This window comes from Sus scrofa, chromosome 12 (assembly GCF_000003025.6).
Source record: "Sus scrofa isolate TJ Tabasco breed Duroc chromosome 12, Sscrofa11.1, whole genome shotgun sequence".
NCBI lineage: Eukaryota > Metazoa > Chordata > Mammalia > Artiodactyla > Suidae > Sus > Sus scrofa.
In genome coordinates, this window is record NC_010454.4 from 32062924 (window position 1) to 32090721 (window position 27798).

General features: G+C 40.0%; 1 protein-coding gene across 5 annotated transcripts in view; it reads left to right on the forward strand.

The window, feature by feature from the left end:
- PCTP (phosphatidylcholine transfer protein) overlaps nt 1-27054 on the forward strand; it is a 46137-nt gene extending 19083 nt beyond the window's left edge. Inside the window, exons 4-7 of one of the 5 annotated variants that reach the window (XR_002337189.1) lie at nt 3155-3326; nt 4465-4532; nt 24141-24255; nt 25127-27054. Coding sequence is in view for 3 of the 5 variants with exons in the window: in XM_021067254.1 (XP_020922913.1) it covers nt 3155-3326; nt 4465-4532; nt 11838-11903 (306 nt within the window). In the remaining 2 variants the exon portion in view is untranslated. Of the gene's footprint in view, nt 1-3154; nt 3327-4464; nt 4533-11837; nt 13079-24140; nt 24256-25126 lie in introns of those variants that run through there. The other 4 variants (XR_002337190.1, XM_021067255.1, XM_021067256.1 and 1 more) reach the window with 4 other exon arrangements.

Sequence of the window (27798 nt, forward strand, 5' to 3'; positions counted from 1 at the left end):
GACAAGTTTTATAGGGTTTGATATTATTGGGCCATAGATGTGGGGACCTGAAAGCAACATTTTATAAAGAGTATACAACATACCCCCTCAATCTATAAGGGAGGAAGTGAGGACCTTGAGAGGTAAAGCCTCAAAGGCCTCGGGACAAGTGTTCATGGCAGAGTGGGGGCTGGAACTCAGCTTGCACATTTCCATAGCTCTCCTCCCTTCCCCCACAACTGTTGTCTCTGGACACTGTGTTTTTTTTTTTTTTTTTCCCCCAGTTCCCTCAATTACGATATAAAGCAGTTGAGTGGGAGTTTTAGATGACACTCCAAGATCCTATGACCACCCCTTAGGACTAGCCTGGGAGGGTTTTATGGACATTAGCCGAGTGGCTAGTGTTGAGAGGTCAGACTTCAACTCCACTATCCTCTTCAATCATAGCAGCTGAGTGTTTTAGACACTGAATTTCCATAAAGGATCCTTTTAACAAAGAATCCTTGAGGATTAAAAAAAAAGGTTCGGAACCACTGAATTGGATGATCCCTGGGATCTTGTCTAGTGCTAACATGTTCTAAGTCTGTTTGTGCCTAAATAAGTATTCTCTAGAAAGAGAGGGAGTGTGGGGGCGTGTTGGTGTGTTTGTGTGTGTGTGTTTTGTTTTGTTTTGTTTTTTGCCGTGCTCGTGGCATGCAGACATGCCCTGGCCAGGTATTGAACCTGTGTCATAGCAGTGACCCCAGCCACTGCAGGTACAACATCAGATCCACAACCCACTGTGGCACAAGGGGACTCCTATGGGTATTGTTTGTGTGTGTGCTGTATGTATGTGTTCGCCCCACCTAGAGAATAAACTCCACAAGGATTTATTTCTGATCACAATTCCCACAGACTGCTAGATAGTTTGTATACGTTTAGATTGCATTTCAGCAAATTGTGGTTACTTAACCCCTTAGGTGTTGAGAGGTTTTCTCTCATCCTGGCAATGACTCTGCAGGGCAGGTGCCACCATCCCCATCAGATGTGAAGAAAACTGAGGCAAGGAAGTGGAGCACTTTGCTCAGGTTCTCCTCAGGTTCACACCACTAGTGGGCGGCAGAGGTCGGTGTAGACCCAGGTCCAGCTGTGTCCACAGAAGGTGACCTGGACCAGGGCAACCCCACCTCTCTGACCTCACAGGGATACTGTGGAGTTGTGTTCTCAGGAGTGGCCCCTTGGGCTTCTTGAAGTTGGGTTTCATTGGCTTTCCAATGCCACACGATCCCATAATGAGCTTCTTAGTCATTGTATATATACATATGTCTCCCCAATAAAGGCTGTTCAGTTTTTGAAAACAACAGTGTATTGGAAAAGAACGTTAGTTTTGGAGGGAAAGATCCCAGGTTGTGTGTGGGCTCATTTCCTGGTTTGGTTTGCTGTGTGACCTTAGAAGAGGTCTTTCACTTTTCTGGGCCTCAGTGAACTGCTGGCTCTCCAGGCATAGGCTATGTGGCACCCTGTAACTTCTAACCCTTCAAAGAGCTCTGCCAAGGGAGTTCCCATCATGGCTTAACAGTAACGAACCCGACCAGTATCCATGAGGATGTGGGTTTGATCCCTGGCACCACTCAGTGGGTTAAGGATCTGGCATTGCCCTGAGCTGTGATGTACTTCGCACACATGCCTCAGATCCCATGTTGCTGTAGCTGTGGCATAGGCCAGCAGCTGCAGAGGCAGATCCGATTCAACCCCTAGCCTGGGAACTTCCATGTGCCTTACCGACGCAGACTTGGAAAAACAAAACAAAACAAACAAACAAAAAAAACCTCTGCCAAATGGTAACCAACACATCAACTGAATTTTTCCTCAATGGAGTTTCAGGTGATGTCTATTGCATGAGCTGAGCAAGTTGTGGGAAGTCTTGGGAGAGAGGAAATCCAGAGCCCAAGCAACATCATTTCTTCCCTGACTGTTCTAAGAACTTTACTCATCAGTATATACAGACTGGGGGCAGCAGACCATCCTCCAGGGTGCCTGGGGGAGGGGCAGGCTGCTGTGGATGCTGCAGAGACTTTGAGGTGCCCTGGAACTCTGGCTGTGGATGTGTAGAAAGTATAATTGTGTTATGCTTAGAGTGATTTTTTGGACTGTTTTAAGCTCTAGATTCCTTCTAGTGTGAAACCTAAAATTCAACCATTGGAAAGTCTCATGAACACATTAAAGTGTTGAGCCCTGTGCAGCTATTAGAGTCTCACCGGGTTTTAGGGAAAGATCTGGGTTCATATTCAGCTTCCATCACTTCAGCTGAGCTATGGATCTTTGGCAAGTTAGTTTCTTTACTTCTATGAGCCTCAGTTTTCTCATCTGGGTGATGGGGTACTTAGGCCAAACTGAGGGGCTTGCTCAGGATCAGTACTGATGCTGAATGTAAAGCACATGATGTTTGCACATGGTCAGGGATCAATAAGTAGTGACTCCTGCTGTATCTTGGGTCAAATTACCTCCCTATAATAGTGCCATAGGCATAGTGGTTGTTCTGAGAGTGTTTACTGAGATGAAATGGCTTTGCTATTCTTGGTGAACCAGAACCAGGGAGGACATCTGTCTACCGAGTATCCCAGGATTTGTGTGTCTTCCTCTGATACCAGCCAGGTGTAAGTAACCTTGCCTGATCGTCCTCTGTGCAGAGATGTTAGTGTTCAGGCTTTGGGGTCGTGTAAGGGACAGAGAGAAACGGTCCCATTGTTTACTGGCTGCTTATTCTGCTCTAGTCTTTCTCCAGTGCCCCCACCAAACCTACCTGCCAGGCAGTGCGACTCCTTTTCCTGCATAGGGCAACTGAGTCTCCGAAAAGTTGAATAACCAACCTGAGATCACACAGCTGATAAATGACCAGTCCTCTGGGATGTCATTGCTTTCTTGGAGAAAGGAGGAGTGGGTTCTCCACATAATGAAAAGCAGCAAGGAAACATTCCCAGGTGGGGAGTAATGCATATTCTCAAATGAGATACCCAGGTGGGAGGACCACGGTTTGGCAGGGCAGGTAGGCAGCCAGGGCAGGAGGTGGAGCAACAGTGTGAGGGAGCAAAGTCCAAGTGAGAGGAACAAAATCGTCTCCCTATGTTTCTGGCTTGTGGACTTTCCTTCTGCCCATCTGAGATGCTGGCCTGATGTTATGCCTTGACTGGGGTGGTATGTCTATGTGCGGCAGCGGCGAGAGCTGGACTTTGAAGGGAAGAAGGTCCTTGTGATCCTGGCCCGGAGCACCTCTGTGCTGCAGTTTCCAGAGAAGTCGGGTGTGATTCGGGTGAAGCAGTACAAGCAAAGCCTGGCAATTCAGAGTGACGGCAAAAAGGGAAGCAAAGGTAAAAACAGGGCACATGTGGGTGGACTGGCCAGGGCCACACATTTGAAGGCCACCCTGGGCACCATGTGGAATGCTGGATGCATCTTCAGGTCAGAGACTGGACTTGCTGCAGAAGAAACAAGGACTCAGAGTTCCTGTTGTGGATCAGCGGGGTTAAGAACCCAACTAGTATCCACATGAGGATGTGGGTTCGATCCCTGTCCTTGCTCAGGGGGTTAAAGGATCCCACATTGCCACAAGCTGCAGCATAGGTTGCAGATGTGGCTTGGATCTGGCATTGCTGTAAGCTGTGTCATAGGCTGGTGGCCATTGGGCTATTACTCCGATTTGATCTGTAGCCTAGGAAACTCCATATGCCATCTTTATGGCCCTAAAAAGACAAAAAAAAAAAAAAAAAAAAAAGTAAGAAACAAAGGAACAAGGAGTCAACATGTGGGAGACTCCATTCACCTCCAGAAACTGGGCAAGAATGCAAGATGGATGTTTACATCAATCCATTCTTTACTGACTCTTGCACTTTCCTGATGAATTAGAACATCCAGGTGAACCAGAAGGTTTAGAAACTCATTGCAGACTGGTCCTGTACATGCAGGGCTGAGGGCTGGCAGGATCGTCTCTGAGGACTCAGCTCCTATTCAGCAAAAGCCTAGGGACTCAGGACATGCCTGCCTTGAGGTCCAGCCACAGGACAAAACCTGGGAGTGGGCCGTGCAGCCACCTGCTGGACTGGTGTTAATGTGGCCCTATAGCTATGGCAAAATCTGAACTTAGTTCTGCCGTGTGTTAGATCTGGCACCTGAATGTGTCATCTTACGTTTCTGAGTCTCCATTTTATTATTTATGAACTGGGATTTGTTTTATCAACTCCTTAGGACTAAGATAATTAATAAGAGAAATAGAGAGACTATATCCAAATGTCTAGCACTTGCCAGGTGCCTAACTTGGCTGTTTTCCAGAATGTTTGTACATAAGACTCCTGTAAGGCAAGGCCGAGGGGAGAGTCCACTTGAATTCTATGTTACCTCTCTCCTTACTATCTGGGCCTGAATATAAAAGTGGAAGGTTTACAGGGTTTGTTGCTGTATCTTTCTAACACATTTCCTCCTTCTGAATTGTCCCTTTTTTCCCCTCTCTAGTTTTTATGTGTTACTTCGATAACCCCAGTGGCCAAATTCCATCCTGGCTCATTAACTGGGCTGCCAAGGTGAGCTCCCAGGAGGCGGGGTGGAGGTTGGGGGAATTGTGTTTGATATATGTTGATTTAACCCAGGGGGGCTGTTAGGCTGAAGACAGGCGCTGTCTCAGGCCTAATGAGGCTCTTTTATGAAGCAGCTTGGTTGAGTGACTGTGGTTAGGACTGGGGTTGCCAACACCCGGGATGAAGGCTAGGACCAAAAACAAAGACTCTTTAGCCAGAATGCCAGTCCCTAGACTCTGTTAGGATCACTCTCTGGAACCTCAGGCTATGGTGACCATTCAACCTGCTTTGTGTGGTCTTGCTTTCCCCCTGGATGGCTCACCAGGTTCCTTGGGAGGGTGAAAAAGCACATAGGCTTTGTGTCAGACACATGGTGTTTTGAATCCTGGCCCTGCTTCTGACTGTAATCTAGGGAGGCCATCAATTTTTTCCCTTTGAAATGGAGATGGATATTCCCACCCTGCCACGAAGGAGTAAGTGAGACAACATTTGGGGAAAGTCTTGGGCAATGCTCAGTGCCAACTAAAGGGCGACATACATGCCTCTAGCCCTGATCCTTACCATTTCCTAATTCTGTAAAGCAAATCCTTTCTCTCATTTGTTTGGAAGAATCCCACAGCCCGGCCCAATCCCACTTCCTGGTTATTTTGTGTTGGTTTGTTTTTGTTTTCAAAGAATTTTGTCTCAAAAATACCTTAGCTTTTTATTAGCAAAAGCTAGATTATGCAACAATATCCTCCAACAGTGGCCCTTGCTGTCTAACCTTATTGTGTCACCCTGTGTCTTTCTGTCTTCCCTTTTGTCATCATCTGTGGCAATGTTCTGTTGAAATCTGGTCAGGCCTCTATTGTCATATTTCTTTTTTTTTCCTTATCTGATAATTTTATTAAGTTTATTTTTTATATTACTCAATGAATTTATTACATTTATAGTTATACAATGATCATCACAACCCAATTTTATAGCATTTCCATCCCAAACCCCCAGCACCTCCCTCACCCCTCCACCTGTCTCATTTGGAAACCATAAGTTTTTCAAAGTCTGTGAGTCAGTATCTATTCTGCAAAGAAGTTCATTACATCCTTTTTTCAGATTCCACATGTAAGTGATAGCATTTGATACTGGTGTCTCATTTTCTGACTGACTTCACTTAGCATGATAATTTCTAGGTCCATCCATGTTGCTGCAAATACCATTATTTCTTTCCTTTTAATGGCTGAGTAATATTCCATTGTGTATATGTACCACATCTTCTTTAGCCACTCCTCTGTCGATGGACATTTTGGTAGTTTCCACTTCTTGGTTATTGCAAATAGTGCTGCAATGAACATTGGAATACATGTGTCTTTTCTAGTCATGGTTTTCTCTGGATAGATGCCCAGGAGTGGGATTGCTGGATCAAAGGAATCTCCATGCTGTTTTCCACAGTGGTTGCACCAATTTACAACACCGACAGTGTAATAAGGTTCCTTTTTCTCCACACCCTCTCCAGCACTTATTGCTTGTAGACTTTTTGATGATGGCCATTCTGGCTGGAGTAAGGTGGTACCTCATTGTGGTTTTGATTTGCATTTCTCTAATGATGAGTGATGTTGAACATCTTTCCATGTATTTTTTTGGCCATCCGTATGTCTTCTTTGTAGAATTATCTGTTTAGATCTTCTGCCCATTTTTTGATGTTTTTTGTTTGTTTGTTTGTTTGTTTTGGGTATTGAGCTGTAAGAGGTGTTTATAAATTTTGGAGATCAATCCCTTGTCAGTTGATTCATTTGTAAATATTTTTCTCTGATTCTGTCTTTTCATTTTGTCTAGGGTTTACTTTGCTGCGCAGAAACTTTTAAGTTTGATTAGGTCCCATTTGTTTATTTTTGTTTTTACTGTCAATACTCTAAGAGGTGGATCTCAGAAGATGTTGCTGTCATTTATGTCAGAGAGTGTTTGGCCTATGTTTTCCTCTAAGAGTTTTATAGTGTCTGGTCTTATATCTAGGTCTTTAATCCATTTTGAGTTTATTTTTGTTTATGGTATTAGGAAGTGTTCTAATTTCATTCTTTTACATGTGGCTATCCAGTTTTCCCAGCACCACTTATTGAACAAACTGTCTTTTCTCCATTGTATCTTCTTGCCTCCTTTGTCATAGATGAATTGGCTGTAGGTGCCTGGGTTTAATTCTGGGCTTTCTATCCTGTTCCAATGATCTATATTTCTGTCTTTGTGCCAGTACCATATGGTTTTGATGACTGTAGCTTTGTAGTATAGTCTTAAGTCCAGGAGCCTGATTCCTCCATTTCCATTTTTCTTTTTCAGGATGTCTTTGGCTATTCTGGGTCTCTTGTGCTTCCAAACAAATTTTAAAATATTTTGAGTTCTGTGAAAAATGTCCTTGATAATGTGATAGGGATCACATTGAATCTGTAGATTGGGTAGTATAGTCATTTTGATAATATTGACTCTTCCAAACCAAGAGCATGGTATGCATGGTCTTTCCATCTGTTTGTGTCATATTTGATTTCTTTCATCAACGTCATAGTTTTCAGAGTACAGGTCTTTTGTCTCTTTAGGTAGATTTATTCCTAAGTATTTTATTCTTTTGGATGTGATGGTAAATGGACTGCTTCCCTGATTTCTCTTTCTGATCTTTAATTGTGTATATACAGAAATGCAGTCAATTTCTGTTTATTAATTTTGTATCCTGAAACTTTGCCAAATACATTGATGAGCTCTAACAGTTTTCTGGTAGAGTCTTTGGGATTCTATAGGTATAGTATCATGTCATCTGCAAAAAGTGATAATTGTACTTCTTCCTTTCCAATTTGGATTCCTTTTATTTCTTTTACTTCTCTGATTGCTGTGGCTAGGACTTCCAAAACTTTGTTGAATAGTAGTGGTGAGAGCAGACATCCTTGTCTTGTTCCTGATCTCATTGGGAATTCTTTCAGTTTTTCACCATTGAGAATGATGTTAGCTCTGGGCTTGTCATATATGGCCTTTATTATGGTGAGGTAGATTCCCTCTATGCCCACTTTCTGAAGAGTTTTTATCAGAAATGGGTGTTGGATTTTGTCAAAGGCTTTTTCTGAATATATTGAGAGGATCATATGGTTTTTATTCTTCAGTTTGTTAATGTGGTGTATCACAGTGATGGATTTGTGGATATTGAAAATCCTTGTATCCCTGGGATAAATCCCACTTGATCATGATGTACAATCCTTTTAATATATTGTTGGATTTGGTTTTCTAGTATTTTGTTGAGGATTTTTGCATCTATGTTCATTAGTGAAAGTGACCTGTAATTTTCTTTTTTTGTGGTATCTTTGTCTGGTTTTGGTGTCAGAGTGATGGTGGCCTTATAAAATGAGTTGGGAGTGTCCCTTCCTCTACAATTTTTTGGAATAGTTTCAGAAGGGTAGGTGTTAGTGCTTCTCTAAATGTTTGATAGAATTCACCTGTGAAGCCCTCTGGTCCTGGACTTTTGTTTCTAGGAAGTTTTTTCATCATGGTTTCAATCTCAATACTTGAGATTGGTCCATTCATCTTTTACATTTCATCCTGGTTTAGTCTTGTAAGATTGTGCTTTTCTAAGAATTTGTCCATTTCTTCTAGGTTTTCTGTTTTATTGGTGTATATTTACATATAGTAGTTTCTTATGATCCTTTGTATTTTTGTGATGTCTGTTGTTACTTCCCCTTTTTCCTTTGTAATTTTATTGATTTGAGTCCTCTTTTTTTTTTCTCATTAAGTCTGGCTAAGGGTTTATCAATTTTGCTGATCTTTTCAAAGAACCAGCTTTTTGTTTCATTGATCTTTTCTACGGTTTTCTTCATTTCTATTTCATTGATTTCTGCTCCCATCTTTATGATTTCTTTCCTTCTACTAATTTTAGGTCTTGTCTGTTCTTCTCTCTCTAGCTGCTTTAGATGTAAAGTTAGCTTGTTTATTTGAGCTTTTTCTTGTTTCATGAGGTAGGCTTGTATTGCTATAAACTTTCCTCTTAGAATAGCTTTTGCTGCATCCCATAGGTTTTAGAATTTTGTATCTTTGTTGTCATTTGCTTCTAGGTAGTTTTTAATTTCCTCTTTGATTTCTTCAGTGATCCATTGGTTGTTTAGTAGCATGTTGTTTAGTCTCCATGTGTTTGTGTTTTTTTGCAGTTTTTTTCTTGTTGTTGATTTCCAGTCATATAGCATTGTGGTTGGAAAAGATGCTTGACATAATTTCAATTTTCTTAAAGTTAGCAAGGCTTGATTTGTTGCCCAGGATGTGATCAATCTTAGAGAATGTTCCATGTGGACTTGAGAAGAATGTGTATTCTGTTGCTTTTGGATGGAATGTCCTATAAATATCTATTAGGTCCATCTGGTCTAATGCTTCATTCACGGCCTCTGTTTCCCTATTGATGTTTCATCTGGATGATCTGTCCATTGCTATAAGTGGGGTGTTAAATTCCCCCACTATTATTTTGTTATTGTTGATTTGTCCTTTTAAGGTTTTTAGCAGTTGCCTTATATATTGTGGTGAACCTATGTTGAGTGCATAGATATTTAAAATTGTTATATCTTCTTCTTGGATTGATCCTTTGATCATTATGTAGTGACCTTCCTTGTCTCTTAAAATATTCTTCATTTTAAAGTCTATTTTGCCTGATATAAGAATTGCTACTGAGCTTTCTTTTCTTTTTTTTTTTTTTAACTGTGAAACTGAGCTTTCTTTTGATTCCTGTTTGCATGGGGTATTTTCTTCCATTCTCTCACTTTCAATTTGTATGTGTCCCTAGAAGTGAAGTGGGTCTCGTGAAGACAGCATATATATGGGTCTTGTTTTTGTATCCATTCAGCTAGGCTATGTCTTTTGGTTGGGGTATTTAGTCCATTAAAATTTAAGGTAATTATTGATACGTATGTTCTTATTGCCATGTTATTAGTTGCTTTGGATTTGTTTTCGTTGCACTTTTTTCTTTGCTTCTTCTCTTGTTCTCTCCTCTTCTTGTTTGATGACTCTTTAGTGTTGTATTTGAGTTGACTTTTCTTATGTGTTTGCGTATCAATTGTAGATTTTTGATTTGCAGTTACTCTGAAGTTTTGATATAAGTGTCTATATATATATATATGAGATTGTTTTAGGTTGTTGGTCTCCTAATTTCAAGTGCCTCTCCAGTGCCCTGCATTCGTATCCTCCTCTTCTCATGATTTCTGATTCTGGTGGCATAATTGTGTGTGGATGATTTCATATCTTTACTGTATATATATACCTTTACTGGTGAGCCTTGTCATTTGTGGTATTTTTGATTCTGGTTTCAACCTTTTCTTTTCTGCCTAGAGAAGTTCCTTTAGTATTTGTTGTAAAGCTGGTTTAGTGTTGCTGAATTCTCTTACCTTTTGCTTATCTGTAAAGCTTTTGATTTCTCCTTCAAATCTGAATGAGAGCCTTCCTGGTAAGATAATCTTGGCTGGAGGTTTTTTCCTTTCATCACATTAAGTATATCATGCCACTCCCTTCTGGCCTGCAGAGTTTCTGCTGAAAAATATGCCAATAACCTTATTGGGGTTCCCTTGTGTGTTATTTGTTTCTTTTCCCTAGATGCTTTCAATATTTTCTCTTTGTCTTTAATTTTGGTCAGTTGGAACAATATGCGTCTCAAGGTGTTCCTCCTTGGGTTTATTTTATATGGCACTCAATGTGCTTCCTGAATTTGGGTGAGTGGTTCCTTTCCCATGTTAGGGAAGTTTTCGATTATTATCTCTTCAAATATTTTTTTTGTCCCTTTCTCTCTCTCTTCTCCTTGTGGCACCCCTATAATGTGGATGTTGGTGTGTTTAATGTCATCCCAGAATTCTCTGAAACTCTCTTGATTTGTTTTCAATCTTTTCTCTCTTTTCTGTTCCACATCAGTGATTTCCACTAGTCTGTCCTCCACCTCACTTGTTAATTCTTCTGCCTCTTGTATTCTGCTCTTTGCTGATTCTAATGAGTTTTTTATTTCAAAAATATTTTATTTTTTATATCTAATGAATATTTTATTTATCGTATTTTGCATCTCTGCTTGCTTAAATCTTAAATCTTGTATTTTTTTTTTTTTGCTCACTGTTTCCTGGAAATTATCCATCTTTGACTCCAGTTTATTTCCAATGTCTTGCATCATCTTCAGCATCATCAGTCTAAAGTCTTTTTCTTGAAGGCTGAGAATCTCTAGATCACTTAGTTGTTTTTTCTGAGGTTTTGCTTTCTCCTTTATCTGAGTTATAGTTCTATGCCTTTTCATTTTTTAAAGTTTTGGTGTGGTCTCCTTTTTGCAGACAGTAGACTTGTAACCTTTCTTACTTCTGATGTCTGTCTTCCCTCCCATCCCCATTGGTTCTGGGGCTTGCTATAGGCTTCTGATGGGAGGGACTGGTGCCTGCCCACTGGTAGGTGGGTCTGATTCCTATCCCCCTGGTGGGTAGGGCTTTGTTCCTGGGTGAGATTAGAGGTAGCTGTGTGCCTAGGGGTCTTTATGCGGCCTGTTTACTGATGCGCAGGGCTCTGATCTCACCTGGATTGTTGTTTGGCATGGGGCTTCTCAGTGCTGATAGGTGGGACCAGATTTTCCCAAAATGGCCACCTCCAGAGAAATGCATGCTGATGAATACTCCTGAGAGATTTGCCTCCAATGTCCTTCCCCCACAATGTGCCATAGTCACCCCCTATTTTCCCAGGAGATCCTCCAAGAACTGCAGTCAGGTCTGACCCAGATTCCTATGGAGCCTCTGCTTTGCCCTGGGACCTGGTGCACATGAAAGTCTCTGTGTGCCTTTTAAGAATGGAGTCTCTGTTTCCTCCAGTCCCATGGAACTCCTGTGCACAAACCCCACTGGCTTTCAATGCCAGATGCTCCCGGGGTTCATTCTTCCAATGCCAGATTCCCAGGCATGGCGACTTGATGTGGGGCTCAGAACTCTCAACTCCTGTAGGTGAGTCTCTGTGATACAGGTACTTTCCAGTCTGTGGGGCTTCCCACCAAGGATGTATGGAGTTGCTTATATCATGTAATTGCCCCTCCTACCTCTTGATGTGGCCTCATCTTTGTCTCCTGTAGTCGGATATCTTTTTGAAAGTTTCCAGTCCATTTGGTTGAAGATTGCTCAACATTTGGTTGTAATTTTGTTGTTTTTAGGAGAGAAGTTGAGCTCCAGTCCTCCTAATCCGCCATCTTATCCCCTCTATTGTCATATTTCTTATTCTCAAAGCCATCTTCCTTTACCTCTGCCACATCCCTGAAGAATCAGGAGTAATCACTGTGAGGACGTAGAACTGACAGTTTCCTTTCCTTTGCAGAGTGGAGTTCCTAACTTCTTGAAAGACATGTCGAAAGCCTGTCAGAACTATCGCAAGAAAACCTAAGAGAGGGAGTGGGGAGCCCTGCGTCCATGGAATGATGTCTCTGGAAGTGCCACGACTACTGAAGCTCAGCCTGCCTTTCACTTTTCTGTCCTCAGAGGCCTGCACACTCTCCAGCACCTTTTTCCTGAGCATGCTTGCCTGACCCCCAGCTCTCTTTCCCACTCTCCCCACTCCTGTACCAGCTGCCTCCTTTCACTGTTGAACATGGGTCAGATTAGGGGAACCCTTGCTTGTTTATTTTTAAGAAGGGAAGTCCTCTGTAGGGTGCATAGTGCCATTCTAGGGGGATGTTGGCTGCAGGAAGACAACAACCCCTGAGAGTGACTGATCCCTGCAAGCTGGCTCCTTTCCACATGTGGTTTCTTGCAACCCAGGAGGGTGATTTCCTGCCTTTCCTTCAGAGCTGACTCTCAGGGTACCTAAACTGGGAGACATATGCTGATGCCCATTTGCCTTCTGCTTTGCTGACTTGATTTGCTTGGGAATCTAGATGATCCCACTAAATCTCTCTTCATTCCTACTTGTGGAGGTTCATGAACTTTTTAAATTTCAAACCATCTTGAAAAACATTGCCGGCCTCACTAAGTGCATAGTGTGACAGCAGTTTTTTCTCTTCATCTGTATCTGGATTTTTTTTCTCTCCCATATGCCACTGCAGGAAGCTGTCTGTACCTCACTAGTTCTGTATTTTACTGGACACTGAGGCATCAAGACAGCTCTGGCTCTTAGCAGAAGCCAACCTGCTTTGCACACAGCATTGAGATAAAGATTCTTTATTATGGAATAAGTGAATTTCCCTTCTAGAATGTTGGGGATGTTGAAGGGATAATCATTCACATCCAGGGAAATATTAATTAGTGGTGTGGCTGACTCTGCACCTTTTCTCAGGAATCCTACATAAGTTACCTGCCTCTTCCACCACCAGGAGGCTTCCCGTGTCCTACTTTTCTCTTGAATTTTAGAGGGACAGATATTCAGTGGCCAAAGGCACTATCTTATGATCTCAGGGAAAAATTTTAACTGCTTGACAGTGCCTAACCTTGATTAATGGGCATAGAAATTCAGAATATAAAGCTGGAAGCAGGGAATTTTTAAAATGGGATACCTCAAACTGCATGTTTTCTCTCTGGAAAGAGAAGTGTGTTGAATACCAAATAAATACCAAGTGACTTATACTCGTCCTGTCTGCCTTCTCCTTCCTACATTCTCCCTTCTGTGAGATTGAGCCTGTTAGGTATCTTTGGCTTGTAAGCCATATCCAACCTACCTCATGGACTTGAACATAAAAAGGAATTTTAGGGAGTTCCCGTTGTAGCTCAGTGGTAACAAACCCAACTGGAAACCATGAGGATGAGGATTCAATTCCTGGCCTGGCTCAGTGGGTTAAGGATCTGACATTGCCATGAGCTATGATGTAGGTTGCAGACATGGCTCAGATCCTGCATTGCTGTGGCTGTGATGTAGGCTGGCAGCTGCAGCTCTGATTTGACCCCTAGCCTGGGAACTACCATATGCCATGAGTGTGGCCCTAAAAACAAAACAAAACAAAACCCCCAAAAGGAATTTGAGCCTCACTTACATGCAAGGCCAGGTATAGGCTGGTCTCAGGTAGGGGTTGATACAGGTGCTAAAATTGACAGTAGGAATGACCTCTCTTCTTTTTCAAGTTTTCTTTGATGTTGAGTTTTGGTGGCAGGATTGCTGCTAAAAGCAAATGTAGACCTGCATCTCCCTAGGCTCATGCCAAGTCAAAAACAGACAGTATTTCTTTCTAGTTGGTCCCAAACCATGTCTCCCTCTAACTCATGTGTCAGTTCCTGCCCCAATCACTGTGGTCAGATGGATGGAATTTTGCAAATAAGCGAATACTTTATAAACTTATCATGAAAGTATCATTAGACAATAAGTTCATTGTGGATAGAAATCCTTCTTTCACTTTGATTACTGGCTCCTAAGGGAGTGTAACTATGCCTCCAATAGCAACTAAATGAGTGACTCTAATGGCTTTGAGATGATGGACCAAATGACACATACCTAGAAGGCTAAACTCATCCAGATACAGAGGTTTGATTTGATTACTTTAAGTATTACTTTAATATTTGATAATTTAATTTAATTTAAGCCCAATCATTTCTCTGAGTCATCATTTTTAGGGGTTCTAGATTCATCAGGTTCCCATTGGGCTTTCTTTGAAAGAACATGTCCTTTGTTTATTAAGGGGTGGATCTGCTGGACTTGTTATGGGTTATGCTTTAGTATTAGGAAATGGTGCAGTGTAGTTGAGTCCAGCTGAGATTAGTCAGGATTTCAGGATTTTTTTGACAAAAATAACACTACCATCAGTGCTATTTTTTTTTCCACAGGCAAATAATTCTTGCTGCATAACAATTTAAAGCTAATGAACACCTTGTAAGCTAGGAATTCCAGCAGGGGGTCTCTTTCCTTGAAAGTGTGGGCATGGTTCCCTGGCTGAGATTCCTCATCAGAATCCCCATCTGTAATGCCTGCCTTTCAGAGGGCCTGATTCCCAGCTGGGTAGGAGAGACAGGAAGCTGGAGAGCCGATTGAGTTCTCATGTTTCTAGTAATACCATCTGGTTGGTTCAGAGAATTATCTTTAAAAGCTTTGGGATGTGTGTTCAATTAGCAGATATTTCTCAAGGGTCTGGTGTCTGTCTGGCAAGGGGATGGGCATAGCAGTTCTGGGGTGAGTGAGATAGATTTGGTGTCTGCCCTCAAGAAGCTTATGATCTAGCAAAGGGGACACAGTGGACAAGCTGTTGAAAGGGTGATGAGTTGTGACAAAGGGGAAGTGAAGGGTGCTAGAGTCTAAACCTGGGAGCACTAGCAAAGTTTGAGGGGTCAGGAAGAGCCTGTTGGAATTGGCTGGATGAAGGTTGGGGAAGAAAACTGATCCACAATGAAAAGAACCATTTCTGTAAAACCCCTCAGTCAAGTCATAAAACCCCAGTCAGATCTGAGGAACTACCAAAGGTCAGGATGTCTGGGCAATAAAGGTAAAGGAAAGCATCTCACCTGTGGCTGAAGAAAGAGGTAGGAAGTCAGGCTGTGGGAGATCTTGAGAGCTATGGAAGGGACTTCGGACATTATGCCCAGAACACCAGTAAGGTTTGAAGGATTTTAATCTGAGCAGTGACCTGAAAATACATATTCATTCCTAACAGCCGTTCATTTTCCCCACGGTTCTCCATGATCCCCAGCATCCTTTCAGCATCCCCATGGGGGTGCTCTCCAAGGTGCTCTATGCCTTGTCAGTCTGAATCCTCCCCAGTGTTAGCCAGCATGCTGAGTTGCCACACTCAAACCTTGTTTTGAAGGTGGAGTATCAGCCTCTGAAATTTAACTGGAGGAAAAAATGGATCCAGAAACCACCATATATATGGCCCCCATTTCTCCTGGTAAATGCTGTTGTCAACATGCCCTCCAGTGTGACCACATCATATAGCCCATCAGAGCAGAGCTGTTACAAGAGCCAGAAGTGGCAGAGGAAAAGGAAGGACATAAAACATGTAAGCAGGTCCATTTTCCCCAAAGTTTCTTTTTCCACACTCTTCCCCAACTATAAGGAGGAATATATATAATTGAGAATATATTACATATTATGGTACATAATACAGAAACACATTCTTTGCTTAGGTTCTCAGATTTTAGAACCAACCAAATGAGAGGACTTCAGAAAAATTATTTATATTGCTAACTTACTTGTATTTTTATGTATATGTGCTTGGATACACATAATGTGTGCTCCATTTTATAGACATAGAAATGGAAGAACAACTACATCGAATGTTATGTGAGTGACCTTTGCAAGTTTTCTACATGATATGCCAAGTTCAGTGCTAGGCAGTGCAGTTCACAAAGGTGAACAAATCCTTCCCTTAGGGAATGAACAGTTATTGGTATTGAGAGCCTGATGGAAAATGTTTTAAAGACCTTCTTTGCTAAGATAAAATGAAACTATACAATGAGAGGGGAAAAAACAAACAAATAAAACAAAAAACAAAACAGAAAACCCTCTGTAGCCCTAGTGGATGGACTTACTCAAAAACTCCATAGACACACAGCTCTAAATCTAGAACATAGAAATATTTGATTTCTGTGTTCGTTGAAGATCTTCTCCCTCTTGTAAATATAGAGAAGGAAGATAATGTAGTTGGATAGATGCGGCAGCATCTCTATCATTCAGGTTACCACACATTTCTTTGAGGAATTAAAGATAACTGTACTTGTCTTACAAATCAACACTTTATAAAAACAGGAATTAGCCTCTAGAAATAATTTAAAGTCCACTTATTCTTTCTATCAATTTCCAAATGTATGCTTTTCATATCAAAAAATTTTTAGATATTGTAAAAGTTCTAGTCTTAAGAAATAAATGTCCTTGGTGTGGAGTTTCCATTGTGGCTCAGCAGTAACGAACCCAACTAGTATCCATGAGGCCTCAGGTTTGATCCCTGACCTAGCTCAGTTGGTTAAGGATCCTGCATTGCCACAAGCTCTGGTCTGGGTAGCAGATGCAGCTTTGATTTGGCGTTGCTGTTGCTATGGCATAGGGTGACACTTACAGCTACAGCTCACTATTTGACCCCTAGCCTGGGAACTTCCATATGCCCTAAAAAGACAAAAAAAAAAAAAAGTCCTTAGTGCAACTTACATTCTTTCCTTTCAGATGAAAACATTCCACATAGTTTTCATATTTTTTCTTTTTTTTTAATTCTTAATTCCCTAATACAATTGTTTTTCTTCTGTACAGCCTGGTGACCCAGTTACCCACACATGTATACATTCTTTTTCTTCACATTATCATGCTCTGTCATAAGTGACTAGACATAGTTCCCAGTACTATACAGAAGGATCTCATTGTAAATCCATTCTAAAAGCAATAGTTTGCATCTATTAACCCCAAGCTCACAATCCATCCCACTCCCTCCCCCTTCAGCCAGGCAACCACAAGACTATTCTCCAATTCCATGATTTTGTTTTCTGTGGAAAGTTTCATTTGTGCCACATATTAGATTCTAGATATATCATATGGTATCATATGGTATTTGTCTTTCTTTTTGTGACTTACTTCACTCAGGATGAGAGTCTCTAGCTCCATCCATGTTGCTGCAAATGGCATTATTTCATTATTTTTTATGGCTGAGTAGTTTTCCATTGTGTATATATACCACATCTTCCTAATCCAATCATCTGTTGATGGACATTTGGGTTGTTTCCATGTCTTGGCTATTGTGAATAGAGCTGCAATGAACATGCGGGTGCATGTCTTTTTCAAGGAAAGTTTTGTCCGGATATATGCCCAAGAGTGGGATTGCAGGATCATATGGTAGTTCTATGTATAGTTTTCTAAGGTACCTCCATACTGTTCTCCATAGTGGTCGTACCAGCTTACATTCCCCCCAACAGTGCAGGAGGGTTCCCTTTTCTCCACAACCCCTCTAGCACTTGTTATTTGTGGACTTATTAGTGATGGCCATTCTGACTGGTGTGAGGTGGTATCTCATGGTAGTTTTGATTTGCATTTCTCTGATAATCAGAGATGTTGGGCATTTTTTCATGTGCTTGTTGGCCATCTGTATATCTTCCTTGGAGAGATGTCTCTTCAGGTCTTTTGCCCATTTTTCCATTGGGTTGTTGGTTTTTTTGCTGTTGAGTTGTAGAAGTTGTTTGTATGTTCTAGAGATGAAGCCCTTGTCAGTTGCATTTTTGAGGCTATTTTCTCCCATTCTGTGAGTTGTCTTTCTGTTTTCTTTTTGGTTTTCTTTGATGTGCAAAAGCTTGTCAGTTTGATTAGGTCCCATTGGTTTATTTTTGCTTTTATTTCTGTTGCTTTGGGAGACTGACCTGAGAAAACATTTGTAAGGTTGATGTCAGAGAATGTCTTGCCCATGTCTCTTCCAGGGGTTTGATGGTGTCCTGTCGTATATTTAAGTATTTAAGCCATTTTGAGTTTATTTTTGTGCATGGTGTGAGGGTGTGTTCCAGTTTCATCAATTTGCATGCAACTGTCTATGTTTGCCAGCAACTCTTGCTGAAAAGACTTTTTCCCATTTTATGTTCTTGCCGCCTTTGTCAAAGATTAATTGACCATAGGTGTCAGGGTTTCTTTCTGTGTTCTCTATTCTCTTCCATTGGTCTATACGTCTGTTTCGGCACCAGTACCACACTGTCTTAATGACTGTGTATTTGTAATATTGCCTGAAGTCTGGGAGAGTTATGCCTTCTGCTTGGTTTTTGTTTCTCAGAATTGCTTTGACAATTCTGGGTCTTTTGTGGTTCCATATAAATTTTTGGAATGTTTGTTCAAGATCTGTGAAAAATGTCATGGGTAATTTGAGAGGGATTACATTGAATCTGTAGATTGCTTTGGGTAGGATGGCCATTTTTACAATATTAATCTTTCCAACCCAGGAGCATGGAATATTTTTCCATTTCTTTTGATCTTCTTTAATTTCCTTGATTAATGTTTTATAGTTCTTGCCAAATAAGTGCTTTACCTCCTTGGTCAGGTGTATTCCCAGGTATTTGATATTTTTGGGTGCAATTTTAAAAGGTATTGTATTTTTGTATTCCTTTTTTAATATTTCATTGTTAGTATACAGAAATGTGACTGATTTCTGAATGTTAATCTTATATCCTGCTACTTTGCTGAATTTCTTGATCAGTTCAAGTAGTTTTTGGGTTGAGTCCTTAGGGTTTTCTCTATATAGTATCATGTCATCTGCATACAGTCTACATAGTTTTCTTTAGGAAGAAAGATAATTCTTATGAAAAGGAGGAAAGAAGCTATTTTGAAAAATTAAGACTATGAAAAATCTTAAATGTCTCTTTTACTAATAAAACTGTCAGATCAGGTAACCTTAATTTATTCCATCTGCCAGAAACACAATGGATATAACTGTTCTTTTCCAAATTAATGAGTTTCATATTATCACATCTGTTTCATGGATAAAATATTTTAGTGATAGCTAAGGTCTCTGTTTGCCTCTGTCTGTATATTTTTGTATACTTATATCAGTATGATATAGATAGTGATTTTTTTTGTACCACTGAATAGTATTTCCAGAATTATTTTTAAAGGCTCTATTTAATTAGCTTAAAAGTGAACAAGCATTATATAAACCATGTACTGTCAGAAATATAGAGACTAACTCAAATATTTTCCAAATTCATGTAAGGATACATATCACTAAGGATAATCCTTAGTTAAAAAGAAAAAGTAGTTTATAGGGACAGAGGAACAGTGCTACAAAAACAATGGAAACTTCCTGCATTTTAATCTGATTATATGCCCAAATTTCTCACCAAGAAATCACTCAGCTATAGAAGCCAATTAAATTACTACAAACCATTCCTTTATCTGTAAAGCAGTTCTTATTTCCTTTGCCAACTAAAAATTGTCACTCGCCATCTGGTACTGCAAGAATAAAGTTGTTAGGCACTGCAGTCAATGACCTTCAACATACCCTGAAAGGAGTTCAGGGAGAAGATCAGGCATGAGGCACTCTGTGCTCTAAGAAGATCTGGCAGGTCAGGCCCTCAGAGAGTTGGATATTTGCAGAAGTTTTTATGGGTCCAATTTCCTGAATCTTCTCATATCTAGAAAAGCACGAAACCCATTCATGGAGACATCATGACTGGCAATGACCTTTCTGTGCCAGGGAGAAATCCCCTGCAAAAGGTGTGCTTGATTGCATGTGTCCCCCTTCACTAAAATCACATGCGTCCTGACCTCCCCCCCTACCTCTTCAGAGTAGTTCCTCAGAAATATCTGAGAGGCTGTCTCTTGGGCTATTTTCCTTATCTTACCCCCAGTGAAATCTAAGTCACAACTCATGTTGTGCTTTTTGGGGGATACTGTACCCGCAGCATATGGAAGTTCCCAGGCTAGGGGTCAAAGCATCAGAGCTGCAGCTGTCTGCCTATACCACAGCCATAGCAACCCGGGATCCGAGCCACATCTGTGACCTACACTGCAGCCTATGGCAACGCAGGATCCTTAACCCACTGGGTAAAGCCAGGGACTGAACCCTCATACTCACAGACACTATGTCAGGTAGTTCTTAACTTTCTGAGGTACTACAGGAACTGCCGTGGATTTTTGTTTATTGGTTTTTTTTTGTTGTTGTTGTTGACAATTTTTGCCACCAACAAAGGGGCTCAAAGCAGATTTTTCTGCTTTATCTGAACCCCGAGGGGCCAGAGCTTGGTAGCAGAAATCCCTTGTGCCCATCTGCCTCTCTGAGAGTCCAGATGAATTTGGGTGAGTCTCTCCTGATTCTCAATCTCCCATATTTGTTGATGATCTTGAGTTGATGATCTTGAGTTGATCTTGAGTTGATCTTGAGTTGATCTTGAGTTGATGATCTTGAGATGATGATCTTGAGTACATGCACACCGCTCCCCCCCCCACCAAGTGAAAGATACTGGGATGGTGCCCACAGAGCTGAAAGATATGAAGTGGGGGCAGTTGAAAGACACTGAAGAAGATTCCCACCCTGTTGAAAGGTACTGGGGTTTGCTCAGTAGCTGAGAGGTCTAGGCTGAGTTGTTAAGGAGGAGGTTAAGCTGACACATTTCCTCAATTCCGTTGCTTTGAGTAGAATTTGTTGGGATAAAAGTGAAGATATTAGATGAGAGATTCTCTGAAGAAGAGTGACAAGACACCTCCCAGTCAACTATGGTTTTTCCAGGAAACCAAGACATTTACAGGAGTGGCGGAAGCAGAGGTAGAAGTCCCATAGGGAAAATTACTCATGAATTAAAAGACTTGCTCATTCAGGGATCATGAATAAGAATCCACATCACATCCAGTAACATGAGCTTCCACGTGGTCTTAGACCACTGAAAGGAGAAACCGAGACACTTAAGAGGTGTCGAAAAGACTCTAGGTTGATGCCTAGAGGAATTAAGTTCATAAGCAGCACACTAACCCACCACACAATTTCATCCCTGATCAGTCTTATCCCTGACGAGTTCACCTTCAAACTGGGAAATAGGAGTTCCTGTCGTGGCTCCGTGGTTAACAAATCTGACTAGGATTTAGGGCAGTGTCCTTCCTAACAGCTAAAAAGTGGCTTGACTGTGTCTATCTGTAATTTTCTTGCCTCTTTCCATGTTGCTTTATTATCACAGCTACAGGGACCAAATCTACTTAATATCCATCACACTACTGCGTGCAAAAAGCATCGTTCCTGAAGGCAAAAGGCAAAGGAATTCTAGGATAGGCACAGCCTCTGCCCTCAAACTCTGCAGGAAGCTTCTACCTAACCATTTAGAGAAGGAGCTACACCAAGGCTGCTGAGGGAAGAGTCCCTTGAGGAGATACTGAGGGTGGAATTTATTAATTTAGCTTTTGAGAAAGGAAAATCTACTATAAGTAGAACCTGGAGTAAAGAGTTTGCCAGCCCATTGGTACAAGAGGCTTAAGATGCCTTTGAGGAGTTCCCATTGTGGCTTAGTGGTTAATGAATCCGACTAGGAACCATGAGGTTGTGGGTTCGATCCCTGGCCTCGCTTAGTGGGTTATGGATCCGGCGTTGCCGTGAGCTGTGGTGTAGTTTGCAGATGTGGCTCGGATCCCACGTTGCTGTGACTCTGGTGTAGGCCGGGAGCTTCAGCTCTGATTAGACCCCTAGCCTGGGAACCTCCATATGCCATGGGTGCAACCCTAGGAAAGACAAAAAAAAAAAAAAAAAAAAAGATAAACTGGGAAATAGAGCCTCTCATACAGAGGAACAAAGGGCATAAGAAAGCCAGTCTCTGACTGATAGCACAGTTTATGTACATACAAAATGTATAATTATAAGTACTTGATTGGGAATTAAAGGAAATTTTTGTCCTGAAGATGAACAATATGGGCTTTCCATTGTGTACACAGTTGTTGGAGAAAGCTAGCCTGATAAAACATCTTTTAAAACTTGCTTTTCTCCCCCTTTAGAAATAAATGTTCTATCAGGGTTCTCAGGAACACCAATTTATATAAACCATATTTAGTTTCTGACACTGAAGGGGGGAAAAATGGGAAGGGAGGCCTTTTAAATTTAAATTATTCCAACTGTTATTTATAAACTAGTGAGTTTTATATGGTAATATCTGATTCATGACTAAGTTTAGAGAATGCAGTGTTGATATCTCTGGTCGTGTCATTCTTTTTTGTCTATGTGTATGGTATTATCAAAATTAATTTATAACTTAGCTCCAATTAATTGACTTTAAGGAAAACAAATACTTGTGTAAATTCTCATAAATATAAAAAGAAATTGGCCAGAATGAATTTCAGGTTCGTGTGAACTAGGAAATATTGACTATTAAAGTAATACATAGTCTTAAAGTTAATTTGTTGATTTAATGAAATGGACATGTCTTTTGAGTCATCATTATTAAGTACAATACTTTTATTGTAATTAGGTTTAATAGAAGTCAAATAAAATTCTATTATATGTTGCAAATTTGTCAGCCAGAAAAATAACTTAGTATGATGCAATTTTTTTAGGTAAATTATATGTAAATGAGATAAGAGCTTTTGGGTGAACTCTGTGGGGATAATTATGCTTTAGGAATATATACTTAAAAACAATCCTGCAGATTTTGGTAAACTGAAATTTTAGATTTATGCTAAATTAATAAATTAAATGAAATGATAGAAGTTTATTGGATAGGTCATTTGCAAATAAAATAAGATACTGAAACATTAATTATTGAACATTGGCTTCCTTTTAAAAGGTAACTAAAGATATTCAGGACTGTTAACAAATGTTTGGTGCCACAATGAGGTGTTTTCTATAAGAAAGAATGTTTGTAGAAATTATTATTGGGCATTTATGTTTGCCAGTCTACAAAATGCTATTGTAAAAGCTAGTTCAAAATTGCTTATTTCTTAGTTTTCACATAAATTAAGATTTTTAAGAGTTGGAGGGTTCAAATTTAAATACACAGTTAAAGATACTAGAAATAATAAAGAAAACATTTTAGTGTATGACAGCAGGAGAAGCTGTGTGTTTTCAGTAAAAGAGGGTATGAAGAATGGAATTACTTTTTATTAAGGGAAAAGAAGGTAATTTTGCCTTAGAGCTGGTTGTTTCTGGATGGAAAAAAGTGAGAGACAATATGGGTACAGAAAATCTGTAGAAGGAAGGTTTGTGGAAAAGGAACCCTGAGAAAAGAGTTTTGTGCATAGGCAGGATTGGCTAAGCACAGAGTAAATTTAATTGTGTAAATAAAATTTAAGAGAAAGCTGATGCAAAATCTGAATTTGTTCTTCTCTCTATTAAGAGGACAAAGTTTTCTAAAAATATTGATCTATTTTGCTAACAGAGTGTAGAGTTTATTTTACCTTTAACCAATACTCTGTGATAACTCTCTTTTGGCCTTGAAATATTTTATTGTTAAGTGCATAATATTGATTCATGGTGATCTATGATTCTATTTGACCAAGTGTTTTGAAAGGCTTTGATATTTTTGGTAAGTTTCTGAAATCAAATGCTAACAAAGTTAACTTGGGGATGCTTCAAAGAACGCCTGAAACATTGCAAAGAGAGAGATTAAACTAATTAGGTTCGTTCAGGTTGTTAAATTACATGGGAAATATTGTCAAGGGAGTAATAAATCTTCTTAGGTTAGAGTGTATGGGTAAATGCTATCAATCTAGACATTCTAGAAATCACATGGAATTCTTAAAAAGCTGGTCTGTCCTAGTAAAAGTTTATTAGTCATAATTCTAGTCATTATATTAATATGCTGTATGTCACAGCAGTAACCAAGTTTCTTTGTTAATTGCACTGTAAGCAGGTCTTTAACCATGGCTTCTTAAGCTTTTTGTCACTCATAGGCAGTTATTATTTTCACTCTAATGCCTTTGAAAGAATGCTTCCCCTTCAAGAAAATTTTGGCAAGGACTTTTTGACAAGTACAAGTTTCAGACAACTTTCAGATTATACTGTTAATCTGAGTAAGAAATTATGGAACTCTAATGGAAAATCTGATGGCTTCTTAAAACTGTTAATAAAAAGGATTGCTTATACAGGACTATGTGAGCTGATGAATATGCTTATAGTTTTTATGATTTCTGTCTGAAATATTACTATCTTTTAATCTGTGTTTCCAGATACAAGGAAATCCTTCCTCTCAAGCTAATTATGACAGCAATTTGGTGAATTATACCTTTGTAAGCAAAACTGAAACATTTATCTTTTCTTTCTATCTGATCCTCCAGAGATTGGAATCTTAGGTTCCCAGCAACTTTAGAAATTGGAAGACCATCTCTCAACAGGTACAGGAAACTCAAAGTATTTTGGGGATTTTGAAAGGGGATGAATCCACACAAATCCGTAAGTATCTCAGGTGAAATCTGTGAAATTATTTATTTATTTATTTATTGCTTTTTAGGGCTCCTGAAAGTTCCCAGGCTAGGGGTCAAATTGAAGCTACAGCAGCCAGCCTACACCACAGCCACAGCAATGTGGGACCCAAGCCACACATGTGACCTATACCACAGCTCATGGCAAGGCCAGATTCTTAACCAACTGAGCAAGGCTAGGGATCAAACCTGTATCCTCATAGATACTAGTCAGATTCATTTCCACTATGTCACAATGGGAACTCCCCATCAAATCCAATTTTAAAAGAGCCTATGTGATCATCTATTCTTACATAAATCATCAGAACAAGCTTATTGCAATCAGAATTATTTTGCAAAGTAATTAGTCTTAATTTGGCTGTGTCTGATAGAAGTGAGGGTAAATTTTTTTTTGTCTTTTTTTTTTAAGGATCTCACTCATAGCACACAGAAGTTCCCAGGCTAGGGGTAAAATCAGAGCTGTAGCTACTGGCCTACACAATAGCCACAGCAACACAGGATACTAGCCACACCTGTGACCTATACCACACCTCATGGCAATGCTGGATCCTTAACTCACTAAGCAAGGCCAGGAATCAAATCCATGTCCTCATGGATACTGGTTGGGTTCATTATTGCTGAGCCTTGATGGGAGCTCCAAAATGAGGGTAATTTTAGAGAGAAAAAGTTTATGTTTCAGTGAATATTACGTTTGAGTTTTGTTAATGGAGATCTGTATTTACTAAGACTGACTTCCCAGATAGCTTCTTGCTGTTGCATTATTGTAAAGGTTAATTGAATTATTAAAAGGACACTCTAGTTTGTTTTTAAAGCTTATCTCATTACTCTATCTTTGGATGAAGATCAGATGCCCCATGACCTGCCACCAGGGGATCATGGAATACTGGAAAAGACATCATTTAAAGAATTATCTCCAACATAGATACATAGATGGAGCGACCCTTACCACTTACTCTTAACTGAAACTAAAGAGAATTGACTCTTGAATTAATATTTCCACTTAGAAAGGACACTTGCGTTGGACTGGCCAATAGAGAGGACTGATGAGGTCAAAATCACCTTGAAACAATGCTCAAACAGAGGAAAAACTACCAGACGAAGATGAGAAGAAGATGATATTGGAGGGAGACAGCTGACTCAAGCTGTGGGGCCTGGCCCACACACCAGTTACTTTGATAATTTCTCATATGTGGCTTACGACTAAATGTTTTTCACAGTCTTATACAGAGGTAGTTAATCCAGTTGTTGAGTTCGTGGTCAGTTATCCATATCTCATACTTCTGGATTACCTTGTTGGATTTCTCCACTCCAAGGCCCTTAGGAAATTATTCTAGAAGAAAGAAGTTATAGGTTTGTTTAGGCCACTATTGATATTACTGGATGAGACTCCTTCACTGGGCCATTCAACCATACTTGCTCTGACCATCACCATAAACATAAATGTTCTTTGAGATTTTCTCAAGCTCAATCAGAGCAACATGCAAAATTTCGGCCTAAGAATATAACCTCTCCATTTCCAGTTTGGAGATGGATTTATATGAGTAATGCCAGACTATGATCATTTGAGTTTAAGGCTCCCTCTATGTTGGGAATAATTAAAACATACTAAGGATGGCCAGCCTAATAATACTAGGGAATTTGGATGGATGCCTTACGAACAACACCAATATATCATTTCTTTTAAAGGTTAGGATTGGTATAGAACAAATTAACTCAAATGACCTAGGGATATTCAAGTCCACACCTAATGGAAGTTCCTAGCTTAAATTCTTACTTATAACCTTGCAAACACTACTAGCTATATTACTTGTATTCTTCCTATGTTATAAGATTGCTGTTTCATGTGTTACCAAGTGTGTGACTGAGCCTCTGACAAAATGACGACTAGACAACTTGAAGCAGTTGACCAGAGAGATAGTTTTATAAAAGATCAGTGATGATAATCAGGTAAATTTACATATGGAAAGAAGCAAGAAGAATAATTTTCTTGATCATAACAGACTACCTTGTCAGACACTTTTGGCTATGGCTAATAGGGCCTAGTCTAGTAATAGCACACTGAGTGGCCTATCAACAAAATATTCCCCTGACCTAGGAATAAGCATTCCTAGTACTGTGGGACAAAGAGATCATTAAATGCCTCCCAGGCCATGGTCCAATTTATGACCATGAGGGGCATTCCCAACTAAAAATTGTCACTTGCCATCCGGTGCTACAAGAATGAAGTCATTAGCCACTGCAGTCACTGACCTTCAAAGACACCCTGAAAGGAGTTCAGGATGGAGGTCAGGAATGAAGCACTCTGTGCTCTGGGAAGATCTGGCTGAACAGGCCTTCAGATAGATGTTTTCAGGAGAAGATTTTAAGATCTTCTCATATCTAGAAAAGCACTAAACCGTTATTGGAGACATCTGCTCCTCATGACTAGCAGCAACCTTCTGGTGTCTGGCAGAAACCCCCTGCCAAAGTGTGTGCTTGATTGCACGCATCCCCTTTCACCTCTGCCTCGTCTCGTCTGAGCAGTTCTTAAGAGCTATCTGAGAGGCTAGCTCTCTTCTGGGCTATCGTCATCATTTTGCCCCAAATAAAACTTAACTTACAACTCTCAGGTTCTGCTTTTTGTTTTCCAGTCCATACCTTCAAAATAAAATTTAAAATAAAACGTCTTCATGTTTGATAAGCAGCTTTACCACCAGTCTCTGTTATCCTACAACATTCAACACAGGCAACACCTCAGGAGGGTTGGGCCAAAAACAATTCCAAGGTTCTCTGCATACCTAAGATTCTCCTTTTCATGAAGGGTCATTCTGAAAAATAAAAGAGTATGACTTCATGTAAGCCACAGGGTGCTTCATAATTCTCCAGCACTAAAGGAAAACTAAGATTCCTAATAAAAGCTTGCACCCACTTATCAAAAAACCAAAGTAGTTTAAGTATCTTAGTTTAATTAAAACAAGAATATCTATAGAGTTTTCAGCAATAAACACTTAACTGTTTGCTAAAAGCCAAATAAACTCATGCAATCTGTATTACAGAATTTGTCAGCAAGAAAGATAACTGAAAGTGATTGTTAGCTATTTTATGTCTCATGAAATTTTCATGTGATATAAAATAATTGCTAAGAAGAAGGAAGGTAAAGAGACATAGATAAAAGTTTATAATGTAAGGATAACTTGATCCCCTTGCTGTACAGTGGGAAAAAAATTTATAAAGTTTTCAACAAGTTTATGTTTCAGGCTACATGTACTTAATAGTTTCCAAAATGGTTTCCAAAACGTTTTTGGGGTCTACATAATCATGTAAGCCAATGCCTTGTGATAAATCTTGACTTTGGACAGCAAGCTGACAACATTTGGGGAGGATTTCCTTTGAAATGTAGAGAGGTAAAAGGAACAGCTTGAGGCAAAGCACAGAGGCAGGAGATGGAGAGGCAGAAAGATAATGTGCTGTTGAGGGTAATAGCTAATAATAACAAACATTATTGATCACTTTCTAAATGCCAGGCACAGACTGA